At 39.1% G+C, this 23,924-nt stretch overlaps 1 protein-coding gene across 2 annotated transcripts in view; it reads left to right on the forward strand.

Moving 5' to 3' along the window:
• LOC114665984 (epithelial cell-transforming sequence 2 oncogene-like) overlaps positions 1-23,924 on the forward strand; it is a 78,265-nt gene that overhangs the window by 33,396 nt on the left and 20,945 nt on the right. For both annotated transcript variants that reach the window (XM_051919281.1, XM_051919280.1), the window contains exons 6-15: positions 2,959-3,095; positions 5,115-5,239; positions 7,742-7,874; positions 10,259-10,427; positions 12,506-12,634; positions 17,180-17,272; positions 20,612-20,794; positions 21,868-21,971; positions 22,079-22,204; positions 23,818-23,874. In XM_051919281.1, the coding sequence (XP_051775241.1) occupies positions 2,959-3,095; positions 5,115-5,239; positions 7,742-7,874; positions 10,259-10,427; positions 12,506-12,634; positions 17,180-17,272; positions 20,612-20,794; positions 21,868-21,971; positions 22,079-22,204; positions 23,818-23,874 (1,256 nt within the window). The remainder of the gene's footprint in view (positions 1-2,958; positions 3,096-5,114; positions 5,240-7,741; positions 7,875-10,258; positions 10,428-12,505; positions 12,635-17,179; positions 17,273-20,611; positions 20,795-21,867; positions 21,972-22,078; positions 22,205-23,817; positions 23,875-23,924) is intronic.

Below are 23,924 nucleotides of genomic sequence, written 5' to 3' on the forward strand. Positions count from 1 at the left end.
TCAAATTAAGCAAACATTAATATGAGTTTAACTCAAAATTTTAACTTTCTAAAATTGGCTCTTACACTTTTATTTATCAGCCTCTCAAAGTACTCTTTCCATCTGCTCAACACACTCTCATTGCTTGTGAGTATGTTTCCATCTTTATTCTTTATCACCCTAACCTGCTGCACATCTTTCCCAGCTTGCTCCCTCTGTCTAGCCCACTGGTCCTTTTCTCCCTCCTTAGTGTCCAACCTCTCATACAACTCATCATACGCCTTTTCTTTAGCTTTCGCCACCTCTCTCTTCACCTTGCGCCTTATCTTCTTGTACTCTTGTCTACTTTCTGCATCTCTCTGACTATCCCACTTCTTCTTTGCCATCCTCATCCTCTGTATACTCTCCTGTATTTCCCCATTCCACCACCAGCTTACCTTTTCCTCCTTCCTCTGTCCAGAAGTCACACCAAACACCCTTCTTGCTGTCACCCTTGCTACATCTGCTGTAGTTTCCCAAATGTCTGGTAATTATTCACTACCACCCAGTGCTTGTCTCACCTCCTCCAATAACTCAACCATGCAGTCTCCCTTTTTCAACTTCCACCATTTAATCCTTGGCTCTGCCCTCACTCTCTTCCTCTTCTTGATCTCCAACATCATCCTACAGACCACCATCCTATGCTGCTTAACTACACTTTCCCCTGCCACCACTTTGTGGCCTTCAATCTCCTTCAGATTGACTCTCCTGCATAGGATGTAATCTACCTGTGTGCATCGTCCTCCATTCTTGTATGTAACCCTATGTTCCTCCTCTTAAAATACGTATTCACCACAGCCATGTCCATCCTTTTGGCAAAATCCACTATCCTCTGACCTTCATTTCTTTCCTTGACACCATACCTACTCATCACCTCCTTGTCTCCTCTGTTCCCTTCACCAACATGTCCATTGAAATCCGCTCCAATCACCACTTTCTGTCCCTTGGGTACACTGTTCATCACTTCATCCAACTCACTCCAAATATCTTCTTTCTCATCCATTGCACACCCAATTTGCAGGGCATATGCAGTTATGCACTAACCACATTCATCATCACACCTCCAATTTCCAGCTTCATAATCCTTACTCTGTCTGACACTCTTTTTTCACCTCCAAAACACTCTTAACATGCTGTTCCTTCAGAATAACTTCTACTCCATTTCTCCTCCTATCCACACCATGATAGAATAATTTGAATCCTCCTCTGATCCACATGGCCTTACTCCACTTCCATTTAGTCTCCTGCATGCACAATATATTAATCTTCCTTCTCTCCATCATATCTGTTAACTCTCTCCCCTTACCAGTCATACTGCCAACATTCAAAGTTCCTACCCTCGGTTCCACTCTCTTTACCTTCCTCTTCTCCTTCCTCCAGACACGTCTCTCTCGCCACCCCCACCCCCTTCTTCTTCTTCGCCACCAGTAGCCCAATTTCCAGCAGCACCCTGTTGGCTAACAGTACTGGTGGTAGTCGTCGTTAACCTGGGGCTTGACCGATCCGGTACGGAAATTTGTATTGTCCACATATTGATTTGGCAAAATGTTATACCGGATGCCCTTCCTGACGTAATCCTCCCCATTTATCCAGGCTTGAGACCGGCACGAACAAACAGACTGGTTTGTGCATCTCCTGTGGCTGGGTTGCATTGTGCAACACTAGTAGTCAGTAATCGGATGGACATGGAGTTTAAGCTTTTACTTAAATTTTTATTAATTTATATGATGACCAATAGTAACAAATGTAAGGAATATGAATTTTTACAAACTGTTCCAGATAGTTCCCAGATGGCCAAGTACCTTAGATTATTAATTATCCTTAATGGAGAAATGAGAAGATTTCCAACTGGAAACAGAGCTCCTTGGAAAGTACTCCACAGCTAAGCAGAGAGCAAACTTCATTTAAATGTCCGTGGCTCCTCTCAATGTCAGAAAAGTGGCAAATGAGCCAAACACGCCATTCTTGCAACATAGCACTCACCGACTTGAGATTCTTCCTGAAGAGAGTTCTCATTAAAGGCAGTCGGCCTTTAAACCCCCTTTGCCCAAATTAAGCAGAACCACACCTGGCTTACTGTCAGTAACCAAAGCAGCTAGCACTTTTAAAATTTAATCAAACTACATATATAAAAAACATTTTAAGTTCCTTCTTTGCCTTTCAAATTTCCCACAATACAATTTAACTTTCCTTCCTTCAGTTTGACAAGACTTTTCAGGCTTTGGCCATTTACCAGAAGGCGAGGTAGCATAGCTAGTTTAAATATTCTTCTTTAGGTGTACCTTTTTTTTTTTTTTTTAATTTAATTTCTCATTTTGTTCACATTGTGCCTACCTTGCATGTTTTTCAGTTGATTCATAAGCCTCTATAAATGTTCGATTTAGAGTACTGTGCATCAATGCAGAATTTTCCAAGAGAGAATCTAGAAGCATTTAAGAATCTATGTGTGTTTTTTGTTTTTTGCTTGTTCCCCCCCCCCCCCCCCCCCCCTTCTGACCCTACTATGGACCAGTAAAATGTCCCCTATCACACACATTAAAGGACTTGAATCTATTAAGGTGAAGTGTCTACCCTGATCCTTTATTGTGCAGCAGATCTGTGTTGTCAGTCTAATATTCAGATGGACCCTAGGTATTTATCAATCTGTGCCATCTTCTAACTCATGATAGCAGTCAGTCTTGAGGGGGCTCCATGGTACATTGGAATCCCACAACCAAATCTTTTGTGTTGGTAATATTTAATTTCAGGAGGTTCTCCCTGTATTTCATGACATTAGATTTTATTAAGTATCTAGTGTTGGGCCACACACCTAACAAACATTTAGTTTTTTTGTTCCCAGTCCACCCCTGATCCCCACCCCCACTTTACAACATCCCATCTATGATCTGAACTGCCTATTCAGTACTTGGTTTCTACACTGTGTTGCTGTTTACCTTACAGAAGCCTTACGGAAATCGCGACCAGCTTGGTTGAGCAACAACTTGAGCAGTGGAGCACTGAAGGCAAGCCTTCACAAAAACAAACTTCAAGCAAGCCTGAACCGGCCAGAGCTGACAGCAGCACTTCTGCTTATCAGGGTAACACATCCTTCTGTTTTAAGCCAACACTTCAACACAATGCTGTGAACAGCGAAAGTAAATAGACAGATAAACTAGGGCATTGTTTTCTTCTGAAATTCCAAAATGCTGATTTTTGTTAAATGATTTCTGTAGTTTGTGTGTGTGTGTGTGTTTTCACATTCCCACATGTGTCAAAAGGTACTTGGAGGTAAGAAGACACAAGTGACATCAATAGATGTGAACAGCTGCGGTTTGAGTTAAAATCTGGAAAAAGTACAGTCCCTCTCTGAGGTGATCTCTTGTGAGGCATTAGATATTACAGTATAAAAAGTATTCACCCCCATTGGAAGGTTTAGCATTTTATTATTTACATTTAGATCATTTTGACATTAAACTTCTGATGATCATGTCAAAAAAACCAAATCACTACAATTCAATGTTGTATAGCAAATGTGAAAACTTAAAATGGGGTGAATGTTTTACAGGCATTGTGACTCCGATTTCTAGAGGCTTTTATTGTGAAGGCCACTGAAGATACTTCAGGTGTGGGAGCCATGACTATGTTTTGGCTTTGTAAAATTTGTGCTGAATTTCCCTTCTGTAATGATATAATGACTGTGCCATGAAGGATGCCATTTTATAGCATGGTGATGCAGAGCCTATTTAAATACCTGGGTTTAAATGACAGCCTGGTAACTAACTTCAACGTTTTTCTCCAGCATCCCAAAGACCTGCATGATAAGTTTATTGTTAGCTTTAAATTGGCCCCATATGTGTGAGTTTGCTATGCTGGCTCTTAGATTGTTGTGACCAATGCTGCCAGGGTCCCCATGACTGAAGTGAAGATTACAAAATTAAATTATGATGGTGGATGGAAAGGAAGATCCACCATCATAATGTGACAGTTATCCAAGGTTGGAGAAAATGCATTACTTGGGTAAAAATTACATTATTTGTATTACTTGTACTGTATTACAAGACAGTTTAGTGATGTCATTGTCAAATGGCCTAGCAATTAAAGGAGCCAAACACAACACATAAAGGCAGCCCTCTGAGACTATGAACCGGAGTTTAAATGCTGTGCTATCCACTCAACTACGTATGTGACTGGATCCTGCATCAGTAGCTTATGAGTTATCGGAGCAATTATAGGTTGGCATAGTGGCACAAGAGTTAAGTTTTTCTAAAAGTTGTTCATTCTCCCACATCCCAAAGACCTAATTTAATTACATTTCTATAGCGCTTTTCTAGCCTTAAAGGTCCTTACTTACCTGTAGACTGTGGAGAACTACTTCAACCAATGCCAATGTATTGTATCCCCCTGGATGATGCAACAGCAGCCATTCTTGTTCCAGTGAGCTAGTTGTGTGATAAGGGGCCGGAATGAATGTTCAATTTAGGCAATTTAGCCAGGACATCCTGAAACAACCTAATCCATTTGAAAGATCCCCTGGCATCCATTAGGACCACAGACATCTGGACCTTGATGTCTCATCCAAAGGACAGCACCAATTTTTATTGCAGCATTCCTGTTACTGCACTAAGGTATTGGAATTGACACATGAACCACAGGGTAAGTACCCCCTAATGGTCTTGCCACTTCCAACAGCCTTCCTAGCTTTATACCTAGATGGTTTTCCATCCAAGTATTGACTGGGCCCAAACATGCTTAGCTTCTGTTGGATTACCTGTTCTGAAGTGCAAGAGGTATAGCTGCAGGCCAAACTGATTGTGTATGTGAGTGTGGATTGGCACTCTTTCCGGGGTTTAAGCTCCTGTTTTGCAGGAAGTACTGTCCTTAATAATCCTATATTTTAGAAGGCTGGGATGTTGGAGCTATAGAGAAACAGGAGTAAGTAGTGAGCAGACCTCTGGAGCTGCCCAGTCACTGCACTCCACGAGTACCCTGAAGATACTCTTGGTTGTTTATGTCATGCACCTTTAGACAAGCCCTTCATTGTTGATGCTGTTTAGGGTGAAATGAAGCATCCTGCAGTTCAAAGATGAGTATATTCAGAAGTTCATTATTTTGTTTAGGAAAATGTCCTATTACATGAAACTCTGTCCAAGCAGATGATGGAAGAAAGCATAACAAATCCTTCATACAGCCCCATTTTGGAAAAGCAGCAGGTGACAATGGCACTGAAAACTTTACCTAAAAGGTAAGAATAAAGTGCATGTTTCTGTTCATTATGTGTTGTAAGCATTTTACTTTATACAATTAAATGATGGTGTGAAAGGGATTATATAAAGTATTGTGAAAACACTTTAGACACCTTGGGGGGTTAAATATGTAAAATGGGCCACACCCAAGGCAGCCTGACTTCAGATTACAGAGGTAGACTTTGGAAAGCACAGGCCCACAAAGGAAACCTGGTTTCCAAAATTCAAAACACTTGAAAAAGCATTTTTCTATATTAAAAAAATACTGCAAGAGAGAGAAATTGACAAACCTCTGGTTTGAATGTTTATTGATAAAGATATTTACAGTATTTGAAAAGCTCAAAAAGAACAACAAAAGTGGCACAATGTGGGGGGGGGGGGAATAAGGCAGAAGGATTTCCCTTTAAAAGGGAACCCCCAGCTAACAAATCCAATCCAAGATACCAATAAGTAAAAGTTAAAAACTAAAAAGTGAAATACCATAATCAGAAAATATAATCTTCATGAAACTGCCCATGCCATATTTTTAACCTCCGTAAAAAGAGTTTTGCTGCATCCGCTGAAGTAGGGGTCACATCACAAATGTGTGTATGGTTGGATTCTTTATCAAGATCCCTTTCGGAATAAGATTTTCCTTTTTGCATTTTGTTATGAAGATTTTGCCATCCAGTTGTGCCAATTTCTTCCATCGGGTCTTCAGTTCCACATAGTAGTGGTACATTTCGGTGTCTTGTATGTCTGTTCTGGTACAGTTTATGAACCTATAGTCGAAGTTAGACTGTAAAGCATATAACTGCAAACTTTTGTAAAAAATATGTGCAGTGGTTTTTATGTGATACTATGACGGACAGAAAATCCAATTTTATTTATACTTTATATATTCAGATGATGATGGCAGCTTTTAGTGAGGTTGTTCTAGATATTTAAAGTAGAAAACTGAAAACTTTATTGGCCTATATTCTAAGTTAGACTATGCTGGAAATAGGAGGAAAGTTTTGTAAAAATAGGTACAGTGATCTTGATGCTGTAACACAGAAAAAAATAGATTTTTATACAGTATACATGGATTACCATCATTGCATAACATTCTCAAAACTACTTGCCGGTAAATCCGTGCTTTTGGGGGCTGGTGTCTACGCTGACAACATTGGGTTCAAGGCAAAACCAATTCTGGATGGGAGGCCAGTCCATCACAGGGCAGGCTGCACACACATGCAGCCACTTGGGTTAACTGGTAATTCCAAATTGACCTGCCACTCATGTCTTTCTCAATATCAGCGGACACAGGGAGAACATGTAAATGCCCCCAGACAATGACTGGAGGGGAGATTCAAATGCTGGATCCATGAGCAAGAACCACTGTGCTGCCATATAATATAACATGATAAGCAGGTTAGAAAATGGATAGCCATGGCTGGAGAATGGATGAATAATATGTCATAACAGAATAATGATTTATTAGCAATTTTTCCTCCAGATTTTGTGACACTATACAGTACAACCACAAATGCATTAACAACATAATTGATTAGTATTTTATGTAGCCTGTTTCACAGTAGGTAACATAATCTAAGTGAAGATTGTAATTTAATTTTCTGAAATGGCTTCCCATTGCAGGGCTTCAGAGGAACTGAAATCAAATCTGACGGCAGTAAGTTCCAGGCTGAAGCTAAGCCTGTATAGATCACTGATCCATCAAATGACATACTCACAAATAACCAAATTACTATTGCTGGTCGTACTTTAAGCATATCATTGGCATATAGGAGGGACCTGGAGACCCTGCAGAAAACCAAAGTGAATGCTATGAGAATGTGTAAACTTCACAGAGGAGTCTGGGAAACAAATCATTATTTAGACATAGTGAGGTGGCAAAGCTATTCACAATATAACATTCATTTTTCTGTTTTTAATGTTTTTGATTTTGAATGGCATGGTTTTTATGAAGATGACCTGGATGTGAACAAGTCTTGCCTATGTCTGGTCATGCATCTCAGAAGTCGGGACACGTGTCTTCCCTTCTCTCTGGACCAAATTAAAGCTGAACGAGAGATAATGGCAGTAGCAGTAGTCATTGTATTGTCAAGTATACCTAGTGCAATGAAATTCTTTCCTGCCTGTCCGACCAGCATGAAACATGTTGCCACTTTCCATGGCCTGATAAGTTATTTATTTACATTCTTGTTTATTTTACTGACAAGAAAATACAGTTCAGTGTATTTTTTCCCACTTGTGTTTCAGTAGTAGCATTGTCACGTGTACAGAACACAATGAAATTTATACTTGCTTGTCCAACTAATGTGAGACCAATTGGATGGAGATCCCTAATAATAATATAATAAAATATATAATAAATAAAAGTATACAACAGCATCTCCTGCAGTTTGTTGTCCACTTTGGTGGCGGGTAAGTCTGTATTCACAAATGCCGTTTGGTTTCTTTCTGGTGCTATAGAGTTGTGGTTTAAGTGTCTCAATGTTTTTCATCACTTGTTTACTTAGGAAGAATGTTAGCTCTGGCAGCCCATACCCTGCACTTTCACAGAGACACTATAGCAGTGCGCAACAGATATTTGGTTCCTCTCAGTTGGCACAGCGTCTCATCTTGATCTCCTCTAACATGCCAGCTTATGAGGTGGGTTGAAACAAAAACTTCATGAAGAAAAATCTAATTTCAGTGTCCTACTGATGAGCTTCTGCTAAGAATACATAATATATAGCCATAGTACTAGGGTGCTGTACTGTGTTAGCCAGTAATATATAGCCAGTAATATTGGGGTCCAAGTGCAAAAGTGAGCTATAATTATGCCTGAATACCTAAATTTAATTCATGAGCTTATTGGGTACCAATTATTAAGCACTGGACAGTAGACCAAAATGAGCTGTTGAGTGAGTTTTATTTTAGTATGTTGTTGTTAATGGTTTTCATGTTTTTTATTTGTATTACGAATACAGTAATCCCTCACTTATCGCGGGAGATAGGTTCCAAGGCCGACCGTGATAACTGAATTTCCGCGAAGTAGGGACACTATATTTATTTAACATGTATTTGGATGTTTTTAAACCCTCCCTGTATTGTTTACAACCCACCATTTGCTCTATTAAAAACAGGGACAACTGCTAAGCAATATGAAATCGGTAGATAAGTTTACACTTACTGTATAGCGAAGTACACGTAGCAGCTTGTAGGCGGTCATGACGTCGTCCACCTTGTTGCAAAGATTCCTAAAGCAGATTCCATCCAGACTACTGCCTTATCACGTCCACTTGCAACTCGTTTTGCGCCCTGGTTAAAGGACACTGCGGCCGTAGATCTTATATTCTTTTTCTCCTTTTTAAATAAAGAGAATCGATGTTCTGCAGCAGTGTAGCTGTTCCCTTCCTTCAACATATCCAAAACTTTTACCTTTTCTGCAATCATTTGCATCTTCTGTTGGTGCTTGGACACGGCCCCTGAAGCATTAGCACGTTAATGATGAATGAGTGAGATGAGACTTCCTGGTTAATGCAACACTCCGTCGCTGAGCAAATCAGCAGCACACAGGAACTTAACTGCGTGCTCTGATTGGGTAGCTTCTCAGCCATCCGCCAGTAGCATCTCTTGTATGAAATCAACTGGGAAAACCAACTGAGGAAGCAAGTAAAAAGACCCATTGTCCGCAGAAACCCGCAAAGCAGCGAAAAATCCGCGTTATGTATTTAGATATGCTTACATATAAAATCCGCGAAAAGTGAACCGCGAAGTAGCAAGGGATTATCCTCCATCGCGGGGGTTGCGTTCCAGAGCCACCCGCGAAATAAGAAAATCCGTGAAGTAGAAACCATATGTTTATATGGTTATTTTTATATTGTCATGCTTGGGTCACAGATTTGCGCAGAAACACAGGCGGTTGTAGAGAGACAGGAGCTTTATTCAAACACTGCAAACAAACATTTGTCTCTTTTTCAAAAGTTTAAACTGTGCTCCATGACAAGACAGAGATGACAGTTCCGTCTCACAATTAAAAGAATGCAAACATATCTTCCTCTTCAAAGGAGTGCGTGTCAGGAGCAGAGCATGTCACAGAGAGAGAGAAAAGCAAACAAATCAATAGGGCTGTTTTTCTTTTAAGTATGTGAAGCACCGCAGCACAAAGCTGTTGAAGGCGGCAGCTCACACCCCCTCCGTCAGGAGCAGAGAGAGAGACAGATAAAAAAATCAATACGTGCCCTTTGTGCTTTTAAATATGCGAAGCACCGTGTAGCATGTCACTTCACGAAGCAGCTGCACAGAAGGTAGCCAACGTGAAGATAATCTTTCAGCATTTTTAGACGAGCGTCCGTATCGTCTAGGTGTGCGAACAGCCCCCCTGCTCAATCCCCCTACGTCAGGATCAGAGAAAGTCAGCGCAAGAGACAGAGAAAAGTAAGTTGGGTAGCTTCTCAGCCATCTGCCAATAGCGTCCCTTGTATGAAATCAACTGGGCAAACCAACTGAGGAAGCATGTACCAGAAATTAAAAGACCCATTGTCCGCAGAAATCCGCGAACCAGCAAAAAATCCGTGATATATATTTAAATATGCTTACATATAAATCCGTGATAGAGTGAAGCCGCGAAAGGCGAAGCGCGATATAGCGAGGGATCACTGTATAGTTTTTCTTTTGGGTGATGGAATAGCGATTCTGCATCACAGTAAGGACACCTGGGTTCTTATCCCAGGTGCTCCCAGTGTGGAGTTTGTATGTTGATCCTATATCTTTGTGGGTTTCCTCCACATGTTCCAGTTTCCTCTCACAGTCCAAAGAGATGCAGGTGAATTGACCTAGCAAGGCTAAACTGGCCTGCGTGTGTGAGTGAATGTGTTCACCCTGTGCATCTCTGTCATCAGCAGAGAATGCACTGTAAGCATTGAAAGTCTAATTTGGTAGTTTTATCACCAGAATCAAAACATTAGATGGTACCCCTCAATGTTTTGTATTTATTTTAAATTCATAGTGGTAATTCATGCGGTTTTGTCCATTTTTGTCTGTTTTTATAGGTGCTCTTGGACAGTGTGAAGGTCGGTGTCATCCCTATCCTGTATGAACATGACGGAGTGACACTTGAAAGCCTGCTGTATCGTATTGAAAAAATGCTACAAGGACTAAAAGCTCAAAGCATTGGGGTCTTTGCTGAAGGTGATGCTGGAGAAATTGATCTTGTACAAGGTTAGTATCATTGTGTGTGTGTGTATACATGTATGTATGTGTGTAATATTAGAGATTATATATATTATATATATTTTTATTTTTTTTTAAAGATGACTTTGTATAAATATTCAGTTTGTTTTTTAAAACCATTTTATCCTGTCCAGAGTTACTTAGTTAGTGGGCAGTATACAGACTATATCATACACTAGTGAGACTGTATCTGAAGTACTGTGCGCAGTTCTGGTTTCCATGCTGCAAGACAGGCAGAGCTGCACTTTAAGCTCTGCACAGGTGACCAACCAGGTGCATCCCAGGACATGTTATACTCTGACAGACCTAGAGAATTACACCTGTTTCGTCTTGAGCAGAGAGACTGCACTTGGACGTAATCCAGGTCGTCAAAGTTCTCAATGGAATCGATAAAGTAGATCCATCAAAATACTTTCAGTTTAGGGGTGAATCACGTACTGGGTGACACCAGTGGAAATTACTTCTCATTTACTACTTCACTTCTTTATTCAAAGAATCTGGAACCAACTATCAAGAGACATATTGGAAGCATAAACCTTGACAAGCTATAAGAAGGATCTGGATGAGAGATTGTGAGAGCTTAGCTATTAGCTAAACGAATGAGCTTGATGGACTGAATGGTCTTCTCTTTTTGTCAAGTCTTATATTCTTACATACAGTGGTTATCAAGTTCAGTCATGGAGGCCCCTGTGGCTGTATGTTGTTTTTTTTTTTTTTCTCCAACCAATTTCGTCTTTACATTAATTAAAAAGCTGCTACTTACCATATTTTTGTATCTATCCAGAAATTTAAAACTGGTTATGCTAACATTATACTAAATGAAGCAGGAATTTAGACACATAAGAATGCCTTTTTTTGTGTGTTAATTATTAACTTTTTTTTTTTTTTTAAAGTAACTTTTCTGGTTATTTTTGCCATTATTTACTATTAAACACACAAACAGTTCACGCTAAAGAACAGCTATTTTAGTGTTAACATAACCTCCTTGGACTTTATACTCCACACGTCAGGGTGCTATATAATCTAACATTCTTCTTTATGCTTCTGAACACTGTCTGGCAGTTGGTGTCATTCATTATAGCAGCTGAGGAAGACATAAAATTTGAACACATAGTCGATGCTTTTAGGAGTTTGGGGATCCTCATATTGCCATTTTTTGCCTGACCTGTTTTGTGTCTGAATTAATACTCTTCTGGGGTATCTTAGATGTCACATACTCCTATTAGGATGACTAATTCCCTGTCTCTTACCCAGAAGTTGTGATGCAGTATGCAGCCCACTCCTTTTTACTGTCAACCCAGCTGAGATGTCCACATGACTATTACATTTTCTTGCAGTGTTAAAACAGTATCTAACAGCAAATATTTGTGCATGATCCATGCAGTCTGGGTTAAACCTTACAAGTGCATCTTTATTAGCTAGTTAAATAAATGGGTCCTTCTAAATGTTTTTGCAGTTTATTTTTCTATAAATGTTTGTCCAAAAAGATATTTCAATTTAAGTACAACTTGAAATAGTCTTTCAAGCTTCTGAAGTTTTTGAATGAGTACAGAACCCATTAAGCACCACTTCTTTTACCAAGTCAAGGGTGGGCCTATGATGGACTGACATCCCTTCCAGGGCAACATCCTGAAATGTACTCCCTGCTGCCAGGATAGACAATGCCCTTTCACAACCCTGAATTGGGTTTGAGGGTATTATGCTATGAAATACTCTGAATGCAGCCAGGTTTAAGATATGGAAAAGTTTAAGAAGACATCGTTGTCCGTTTTAAAATGTTGATTAAAATTGGAATCTGGCTTGAATTGTTCATTTGTCTGTTATCTTTTGTGCAGATCCCTTTTCTAACGTATATACAGTATAGTGTCTTGTCTCTTTCCAGCATTTTTCAGGCTTGTTGTAATTAACTATTTTTACCTGCCTGTTATAGAAGGAGAGTATTGAGATGCTCAGGGTTACTAAGCAGGTCTTGAATTAGCAAGCAATTCTTTAGCCAAATGATGCCCATCCATTTTAACCCGAGTGTAATGGACATAATTCTAAGAATTAAATTCTGCTTACCACAGGCTGGAAGATAAATGAGAAAAACATCTTGAATCATCAAGTGAGAGAGTTCTGGGAAAAACTTGCAGGCTTTGCAGTGGCAAAGACAGAAGGTGGATGTTTAGACATCTTTAATCCTCTGGCAGCTTCAGGTTGGTGAATCTGAGTTTGTGAATAATAATTAGCATGCTTATTCATTGTGGCTTAGTAGTTTCATTTTAATTTAAAATTAACTTTCATTGTGAAATGGTCTTAAAATGAAAATACAACATATATGACAGATTCTGGCTTTCATAGGTGTCACTGATTATCTAATTGCATCCCATTTGTGCACATATGAACCTTTCACTGAGCAGCCATTGACAAAACTTGGATGGAGTAGAAGCAGAATGCATACTTTTATATATATAAAAAAAAAAAAAAAAAAAAAACATGAATTAAACAATAAGTCCACTTTGCTAGTTAATTTGTTATGGCAAGAAGGCAGTATGGAACATCAGTCCCTATCTGGTCAACCTCACTCATAATTGGTTAACTGACAACCACAAATAAACTTAATCTAGACTTTTTAAGAAGAGGGAACTTATTACAAGTTTTTTGATGCATTTTAATGTTACATTGTGGTATCTCTGTAAAACCTGCTGACCAAACCAAATTTCCCTCTTGGGAAAAGTAAAACTCTAAATTGAACTGAATTGGAACCTAAATTGTCAGGGAAAACACACAAACAATGTAAGTGTATCCAGTATGGAACTTTTAGAATTGAACCCGTACCAGAGCAGATATATACACTTCCCCAGTAAAGTGTGTGTGTGTATGTATGTATGTATGTATGTATATGTAATATAATAATATAATTAATATTAATATATATATATATATATATATGTATACTAGCAAAATACCCGCGCTTCGCAGCGGAGAAGTAGTGTGTTAAAGAGGTTATGTAAACATACATATACATATATACACATATCTACATATACATATATATACACATATCAGCATATATATATATATATATATATATATATATATATATATATATATAATATAATATATACACATATACATAAACACACACATATACATCCATCCATCCTCTTCATATATACATATATAGTGCGTTGTAACACGGGCTGTGATTGTTACATGGGAGGGAGACGACAAATCACAGCTTCCCGCTTTCTAATCAGGCCTGTGATTGGTGCTTTGACTGATGCCCAGATCCCACAGTATGTCCCCTTAGGAGAGGCGTTAGGCAAGTGTAATTGAATAGTGGTGCTGCAAGTTTAGCTTTACACCTGTTTTTAAGGCTTATTGACTGAAAGGGGCTTTCATGAAAAAAGTTAGGGCTTTGCTACAGGATACACCCTCCACAAGTTAAGGAAGTAAAAATAAGGGTATATACAGTAATCCCTCCTCCATCGCGGGGGTTGCGTTCCAGAGCCACCCGCGAAATAGGAAAATCCGCGAAGTAGAAACCATATGTTTATATGGTTATTTTTAGAATGTCATGCTTGGGTCACAGATTTGCGCAGAAACACAGGAGGTTGTAGAGAGACAGGAACGTTATTCAAACACTGCAAACAAACATTTGTCTCTTTTTCAAAAGTTTAAACTGTGCTCCATGACAAGACAGAGATGACAGTTCTGTCTCACAATTAAAAGAATGCAAACATATCTTCCTTTTCAAAGGAGTGCAAAGCAAGCAGTCAAAAAAAAAAATCAATACGGCTTTTTGGCTTTTAAGTATGCGAAGCACCGCCGGTACAAAGCTGTTGAAGGCGGCAGCTCACACCCCCTCCGTCAGGAGCAGGAAGACAGAGAGAGAGAGATAGCGAGAGACAGATAAAAAAAATCAATACGTGCCCTTTGAGCTTTTAAGTATGCGAAGCTCCGTGCAGCATGTCCTTCAGGAAACAGCTGCACACAGCCCCCCTGCTCACACCCCCCCTACGTCAGCGCAAGAGAGAGAGAGAGAGAGTAAGCTGGATAGCTTCTCAGCCATCTGCCAATAGCGTCCCTTGTATGAAATCAACTGGGCAAACCAACTGAGGAAGCATGTACCAGAAATTAAAAGACCTATTGTCCGCAGAAACCCGCGAAGCAGCGAAAAATCCGCGATATATATTTAAATATGCTTACATATAAAATCCGCGATGGAGTGAAGCCGCTAAAGGCGAAGCGCGATATAGCGAGGGATCACTGTATTTCTGTTTTATTTAAACCTTTTAAGTTTGTATGCGGGCGGCATGGTGGCGCAGTGAAAGGTGCCAGTTAGGAGACCCGGGTTCGCTTCCCTGCGTGGAGTTTGAATGTTCTCCCCGTGTCTGTCTGGGTTTCCTCCGGGTACTCCGGTTTCCTCCCACAGTCCAAAGACATGCAGGTTAGGTGCATTGGGGATTCTAAATTGTCCCTGGTGAGTGGGTGTGTGCGCCCTGCGATGGGCTGGCACATTGCCCGGGGTTTGTTTCCTGCCTTGTGCCCTGTGTTGGCAGGGAGGATAATGGATGGATGGACATTTGTATGCATAGCCCTATTTGCCCGTTTTCGTTTTTTTTCTTTCTTCAGTACTATTTCAGCAAACCCGGAGCTTGTCAGTTCAAATCCTGGTACTGACACCACTGTGACCCTGAGGAAGTCACTTCACCTGCCTGTGCTGCAAAAAACAAAAGTAATGTAACAAATTGTACCTCAGATGTTGCAAGTTGCTGGAATAAAGGCATAAGTCAAATAGATAAATATGTATTATACACATAGGAACTATTCATTTATTTTCAGTTAAGTCATCTGCAGCAAACCTTTATAAATGAGGGTTTCTCCTTTTTAGATAGTGCAAACTGTTTCTTCTTCATTGAGGTTTTCTCTTGGAGAGGTTTTTTCATTTCATTGAAAATTAAAGCAGCAGCTGCCAAAATATGTAGCTTTCTTATTAATTTTTCAACATTGTGTAAAATAAATTTATAAAGTAACATAAAAGGTTTAAATACTGGTTATCCTTTTACACTAAAATATTACTAAAGAGATACAAAAAAAGTAAAATGCATATGTTCTTTTTCTTTAAGGAGATTAAATATTACTGAAGAAAGAAAAAAAAAATTAAACAGCCAAATGGGGCTATGCATACGAACTTAAAAGGTTTAAATAAAACAGAAATATATATTTTATTTTTACTTGCTTAACTTGTGGAGGATGTATCCTGTAGCAAAGCCCTAACTTTTTTCGTGAAAGCCCGTTTCAGTCAATAAGTCTTAAAAACAGGTGTAAAGATATTGATAATAAGCTACGCAAACCCAGGAAGACATGGAATCGTTTAAATCAAGTATCATTACATCTTCCTTTCTTAAAGAGAAGTAAGGCAGTACTTATAAGCTTACATATTTATATATAGACATACATACATATATATATATCTATATCCGAAGCCGTGCAAGCACACTCTTTTGAGAATGCAACGTATAGTTGTACAGAAGAAAAGCAATCTTGCCTCAAATGAATGGCAACCGTTTGTAGGTCTATGAACTTAATTTAAACTTTAGGTTTACACGGTGCTTTCTTTCCAAAGTACCTGCACTCATGAATATGTCTGTATGTGTCAGTCGGTCAAATCCACGCGCTTCGCACCGGCGAAGTACCGCTTTTAAATTTTTATTAAGAAGAAAATAAAACCTTTTTAAATTGAGGGAAAATACACTAATAACAGTTTAAGGATCTGTTTTTTTGTGAAGCTGCCTTTACTCGAGTGATCACTTCGACCTGACTTGGTGGCCAACTATAAGCGTTACCTGGTAGGTAACCACCCATACAATTAGATTGTGAATCAGACTACGAATGCCGTGAATGTAATTACACACTCACTGCACTTGCTTACGGTAATCGAACCTCGGACGTCCGCGCTAGAGGGGCTGAGCAGCAGTGAAGTATTGCTTTTAAATTTTAATTAAGAACAAAAGAAAACCTCAGAGGTTCGATTCCCGAAAGGGAGTGAAGTGAGTGGCCGGTTACCTACCAGGTAACGCTTATGGTTGGACAGCAAGTGACGTAACATCAGCCACGGTGCCTTCAGTTGTGAGAAGCAGATCATAGAATGATTGAAAAAAGTTTTGCATGTACCTTTTTAGTAAAAGGCGAGCTTTTAAGCCTGAGAAATCGCCCCGTAAATGCACACGTTTAATTGCACGTGTTAATATGTATGCTTACACAGTATTAAAAGACAGTCAAAAATTAACGTCATTTACCTTCGTTCCCGCGTTTGACTCGTGCTGTAAATCTCTTCCTTGTTTTTAGTTCACGTGATTACGTAGGAGGCGTGATGACGCGATACGTGACTCCGCCTCCTCCATTAGAGTATATGGACAAAAAACATGTTCCAGTTATGACCATTACGCGTAGAATTTCGAAATGAAACCTGCCTAACTTTTGTAAGTAAGCTGTAAGGAATGAGCCTGCCAAATTTCAGCCTTCCACCTACACGGGAAGTTCGAGAATTAGTGATGAGTCAGTCAGTCAGTCAGTGAGTCAGTGAGGGCTTTGCCTTTTATTAATATGTATAGATTAATTTTCATAATGGATATATTGTATTAGAGTAGGCTTCTGTTGGGTTAAAATATCAGCAGCCAAGTATCAATTTTAAAGTTCTTTATTACTGTATTTAAACTTTGGCTTCACCCAAACATCTGCTTTTTGTTTTCTAGAGGCAGGAGTGGACCTAATTAATAAAATTTCCACTCTGACAGGCTTAGAAGTCAGTACACCAACTGGGATATCAGCTGGCTCACATAGACATGGTGAGTAGACATTTTGGCGTCTTGAGGATGTAATGGTCTGGCAGAAGTGTGCCACCTCGGTCAAAAATTCAGCAAAATGCCATTTCTTTAGACGTGGGTAGAACCAATTGAAAGGAAGCAAAATTTTTGATGGAGAAAATTTTAATTGTAGGAAGATTTATTACTGTTATAAACCACAATCAATATACCAGGCATTTAAAAATGCAAAATATATGCACAAAATGGGTCTATTTTTAATAAGCTCTTGAACCTTCATTATGTATCCAGCTGTGCTTAATTTCTTGTCATATTCTTTGTGATGATTCAAGCAGTGAGTTGCACTTTACAGTATAAACTGACTGAACTATCCATACATAATAGATATGTTTGTGCATATACTGTATGTATGAATTATAACCGAGTGACTACTATTTATTTCTCCAGCCTGGATATTGAAAGTAGCCAGTGAGCTCAACATGTGTACAACAAGAATTTTATTTAATAAAATAATGAAAGATGAGCAAGAGGAGTAACCAAAATAAAATTAAATGAAAGAATCCAGGTCAGGACTTTCAGTTAATATTCACATTAAACACCAGAATGGGGGGGGGGGGGGGGGGGGGGTAAATGATTTTGGTGTTTTCGACTGTGCCATAATTGTTGGTACCAGACAGGCTGGTTTTGATTACTTCTGCTGATCTCCTGGGATTTTCACACATGTCCTCCTCCTTCTCCTCCCGTTGGGGGTTGCCACAGTGGATCATCCAAAATTGTTGTCCACATATTGATTTGGCAAAATTTTACACCAGAAGGCCTTCCTGATGTAACCCTCCCCATTTATCCGGGCTTGGGACCGGCACAAAGAAGCACACTGGTTTGTGCATCACCTGTAGTTGGGTTACATGACAGTCTCTCATGAATTTACTCTAAATGGTGTGACAAACATCCATTGAACGGCAGTTCTGCAGACAAACGCCTTGATGATGAGAGACATCAAAGTAGAAAAGCCAGAATGGTTTAAGATGACAGGGTATAGTAATTCAGTTGACCTCTCTGTTCAACTGTGGTGCAGAAAAGCAACTCCGAATGCATAATGTGTTGAACCTTCAGGAGGATGGGCTGCAAGAGCAAAAGACCACATCAAATTCCACTATTGTCAGCCAAGACCAGTAAGCTGATGCTGCAGTGGGCACAGGTTCACCAAAATTGAACATTTTGAAGACTGGAAAAACGTAGCCTGGTCTAATGAATCTTGATTTCAGCTATGACACAGAGATGGAGGGATCAGAATATGGAACCAACACCTTGAATCCATGAGCCCAACCTGCCTTTTGTCAACAGTCCAGGCTGCTGCTGGTGCTGGTGGTGGTGTAATGAAGTGGGGAATTTTTTCTTGGTACACTTTGGGCCTGTTTAATATAAATCAATCATCACTTGAATCATCTGCTTATTTGAGTATACTTGAGGACCATGTTTTATCTCTTCTTGGCCACGAATTTTCCATCTTTTATTGGCTACTTCCAGCATCATGATGCACCATTTTATAAAGCAAACCTTGTCTCAAACTGCTTTCATGAACATGACAATGAATTCAATTTCTTCAGTGACCTTCCCACCCACTGGGTCTGAATCCAATAGCGCACACACCTCTGGAATGTGGTAGAACTGGAGATTCATAGCCTGAATGTGCATCCGCAAAAACTGTGTGATGCAATCATGTTATCTTGGACCAGTTTCAAAAGAATGTGGAATCAATATTGTGAAGAATTGAAGAGTATTAGAGTAGTAATCTTAAAATTTGCTCAATGAGTGTACAGTGATCCCTCGCTATATCGCGCTTCGACTTTCGCGGCTTCACTCCATCGCAGATTTTAAATGTAAGCATATCTAAATATATATATCACAGATTTTTTGCTGGTTCGCGGATTTCTGCGAACAATGGGTCTTTTAATTTCTGGTACATGCTTCCTCTGTTGGTTTGCCCAGTTGATTTCATACAAGGGACACTATTGGCAGATGGCTGAGAAGCTACCCAACCAGAGCACGTATTACATATTAAATAAAACCCCTCAATGATATACGATATGCTTCCCACGCGGTGCTTCGCATACTTGAAAGCCCGAACAGCACGTATTGATTTTTGATTGTTTGTTTGCTTTTCTCTCTCACTCTCTCTGACATTCTCTGCTCCTGACAGAGGGGCTGTTCACACATTGGCCTACAGGATACGGACGCTCCTCTAAAAAAAAATGCTGAAAGACTACCTTCACATTGCTCCCTTCCTTGCAGCTGCTTTGTCCGGCGGTGCTTTGCATACTTAAAAGCCCGAACAGCCCTATTGATTTTTGATTGTTTGCTTCTCTCTCTCTCTGACATTCTCTGCTCCTGACGCGCACTTCTTTGAAGAGGAAGATATGTTTGCATTCTTTTAATTGTGAGACGGAACTGTCATCTCTGTCGTGTCATGGAGCACAGTTTAAACTTTTGACTAAAGAGTGTTGTTTCATGTCTAGAGGGCTCTAATAATGTTAAAAAACATATTTAGAAGGCCGTAAACAGGTTTTCTATGCTCTAACTGCAAAAATATTCAATTTATAAATAAAGAATCCTACTTCGTGGAAATTCATTTATCGCGGTCAAGTCTGGAACGGATTAACCGTGATGAACGAGGGTTTACTGTATATACACTCCTAAATCTCTACCATAATAATCAACTAATGCGCAGAAAACATAAATATCTAGAGAAGTACTTATGCCGATATTAGGAGGATATTTATAAATGACACAAATATATGGGTTCATAAGAGCAATATTCTAACAAGTACAGAGTAAAGTGAAATTCTTTCTTGCATGTGCTTGTCAACATGGAACATATCGTCACTTTCTGACTCCATGCTCTGAAAGTGACCAAAGTGGGAACTGAGCCCAGGTTACAAATCAGTATTTCTATTTAACCTATTTTCTGAATCCACTTAATCCATTAAAGAGTCTTGGGATTTCAGTCCAGTGCAGCAAATATTTTCATGCAATGCATTTCTGATAAGTTGTCAAAAATGCTGAAATCATGAAACAAAAAATTATTCAATATTAGTTCTGATAGGATGGGGAATCTCCATTCTAGGGGGTTTTTCCTTTCTGTTGGAGAAGTAACTAAAACTTTTCTGTAGAATAAGCTTCATTAAACGGTATGGTGTGATTTTCATGATGTTAATATTGAAAGCAATACTTAGAGTGAATTAAATAGTAAAGTAATTAATTGACAATACCTTTTATTTCTAGAAGGAAAAAAAAATTACTAACTTCTAAAAGTTGACAATTGATGAGTGAAACATGCTGACTAACGGGGATCAAATATCTTAGTCTGCAGTGAGTGGCTTGGGAAACGGAAAGCGACTCTTCCCTGCGTCACGTACTTCAATGAAAGCAAGCTGTTGTCCTGGTGCCGGCTAGCGGACGTGCTACAGGAGGCCCTGAAGACAGTCAGGAAACAACTCCGACCTTATCTGAGAGAAACGCAGAAGGAAGTGTGTGGAAGGATCATCGGTAAGAGTCCAGGAAATGGGTTGAGCCAGCCAGCTGTTGGGCTCCAGTATGCCTGTGTCGAATATGGGGGAAGGGGTGCAGATCTTACGATGTGTATGTGATTTAGAAAAGAAGTCATCAAGCACTCAGAACCAGAAACTGGAAAATAATTACAAGTGGATATTTGAAATATATATAGATAATATGATATATAAAATTATATTGAAATATATATAATATACACATACACGCAGTTTTATAGACTGGTTTGTTCTAAGGTAAAAAAAAATCTTTTAAGTTTGGTGTTATTTGGCAAAAGTTCTGACTAATTTACATGATTTCTGACTGGGCTTCACCTCCCAATTCCAATTTAAATAAAACTTTGTGCCTTATCTCTTTAAAGGCAACACTACACTGTACTTGCATGTGGAGATTTGGCTGGTGATGCTGTTTTATTATAATTATTCATCAAAATGATTTTTTTGGGGAATTTTTACAAATACATCTAAAGTCAAATAAAAGCAGATGGCATTTTATATATAGTTAAATCATTCTAAGGGTTGTGTGTCTCTTTGTCATGCAATTAGTTGTGAACCACTAGGACTGGAACTTTCATCTTGGTCTTAATCGCAAGCTTGTACCGTGATAGGTGCTGGTGAAGTAAAAAAATGAGTGGTGCCAACCCCTGCAAAGTTAACAGAGTTTTTCACCTTTCATATGACAAAATGATTGAGAAGGTGACATGGCAGAAAGAAAAAACAGCAGCATCTGCTGAGTGGGAGGCAAATTACCAAAGTAGATTATGTGATAGGAAGAGGAAGAACGACAATTCCAGCATCTGCTCTGCCTCAAGCAAATGCGGTGTGCTAGTCTTGCAGGTACTCGCAAACCTGCTGGGGCTGGAAACTTAATCTTGGGAGTGCCGGAGGGCCACTTGTTTTCTAGCATATAAAAATATAGTAAACTTTATGGAAACATTTGTTGGGAAAGTGCTCATTATTTTTGTTTTTGTTAATCCAAAAGAAGTTGGTCTTAGTTCCTTATCTATCTGCAGTTTTCACTCTGAAAAATCATTTCATTGTTTTTCTTTACAGGCCACTTTATGTATGAGTCAATGAGCCTGGCAAAAATTCAGGCAAACCGTGAGCTGGCTTTGGCATTATCCGAAGGTCTTGTAGCAGTGTCACGGGAAAGATGCGTACGTGTTGGAACTAATTTAATAAATAAAAAATAAAAAACTCTATTTACTGATGAAGACTGAAAGAGGAGAGTCTCCAATCTTTTTTGTTTTTTCATCTTATATAGGAGAGTCCTCTGGAATTCCTGGCTGCTTTCCTCATACAGAGGTGCAAGGGTGCAGATGGAAGAACCCCAAATCTGACATTCCTTACTGAAAGTCAATCTTCAGTGCCCCTAAACGATTTTATCAAGGTGGGCAGTGCAGTAGTGGTCATTAAACTAGTGCACCGGTTTCATTATAAAGCACTTTACTTTAAAACACAGATAACTTTGTGATGGTGTTAGCTTTGTATATCATAATATTTTATAGTTTCATGAAGATAGATCTTTTTGTCCCCTGGGGGAACTTTGGCATTTTACAGAATCTCGTTAAATAACTAAATAGATAGATACACACACACTCACTCACTCATTCTGTGATCTGAACACACACCAGATCGACTAAGAAGGAATAAAATTAAAGAGAGAATCTTCTGGCTTGGCAGTCACAGTCGCTGCTTATTGCCTTCTGGTTGGGTCCTGTGTTACACTCTTGTGAATGATACCTGCAGAAATGTGAGACTGAAGGACTGCACTCTTCAGGAAAGAAAGCATACGAACGTGTGACAGAACAGGAAGAAACGGGAGCAGGGAGTCTACATTTTTACAAGAAATATTTTATTTGCTTTTCCCTTCATTTCCGTGGAAGCCCTTTCTCATGAGAATTTTTGCTCCCTCCTAGTGGTGGATGGAACAGCTAAAAATCTGTATCGTGGTAAACGTTTGAACTTAAAACATTCTGACAGCATTTGTACACTATATAAAGTTTGCAAACAAACTTTTTAACAGATGTGTTAATGATTAAATGTACACACAGGTTAATCACTTATTCGTCTAAACCTTTAACACTCAAATGGATTTTTGATGGCAGGTATTGAACTCGCACAACTACCAAGGAGAAACAATACTAAACACGGCTTCTTCCCATTCTTCCTCCTAATTTACATTTATTTCTTTGGCTGGTGCCTTTATTCAAGGTGACTTGCTACATTTTAGATACACTTGGTTTCTTTTATTTTTTCCAATTTGCAGCAAAGCCAGATAAAGTGGCTTGCTCATGGTAGTGGATTAACAACTTTAAGGTTTGGAAGTCTAAAGCTTTAACCTCTTTGCTACACTGCCTACATACTTAATACTATCAAACCTGCGTAATCCAGTGACTTACCAGTTGGTTTGAACAATAGAAATATTAGAAATATTGATTCATTCTCATTTTTCAAATCTAAACTTAAAACTCATCTGTTTAAGGCTGTTTTTTCTCTTGGACTGCAATTGCTCTCTTATTTAAAATTTTGTATTTGTTTTGTTTATAATGTGTGTTTCATCTATTCGGTGTCCTTGAGTGTTTAGAAAGGCGCCTACACATAAATAAAATGTATTATTAATAGCAATTATCTCTGAGAGACAGCCATAGTACGATTTCTTCATGATGTCCTACTAGAACATCGCAGGCAGGTTAGCTGATTTCTTTAAGGTCCTAGAATGAGTCAGAGGGCACGGACTGAATGGGCAGCCTTGGCGTTTAAAATCCAATGTCTTAGCCATTAAAATGCATTTGCAACTAACTAAGAATTTCACTGTATTCTGTATACATGACAACAGTGACCCCATAAAACCTAGGGCATTTTAACAAAATGACATCTGAAGATGTCACAGCTCAAGATAATTAAAAAAAAATACAACATAACCAGGCTAACTCAGAGGTGAACAATGGATCTTAAAGCTGTTGTAGCTATGATATACACTCTCTCCTTGTCGTCATGCAGGACGATGATCAAACAAAGAATTCAACTCCTGAAAAAATGGAGGATCTGGCCTATTTGGTAGGTGCTTTTTCGTAGATCTCTCCTTTTTCTGTATTTTGCCACCTGTT

This window comes from Erpetoichthys calabaricus, chromosome 15 (genome assembly GCF_900747795.2).
Source record: "Erpetoichthys calabaricus chromosome 15, fErpCal1.3, whole genome shotgun sequence".
In the NCBI taxonomy this organism is placed as follows: Eukaryota; Metazoa; Chordata; class Cladistia; order Polypteriformes; family Polypteridae; genus Erpetoichthys; species Erpetoichthys calabaricus.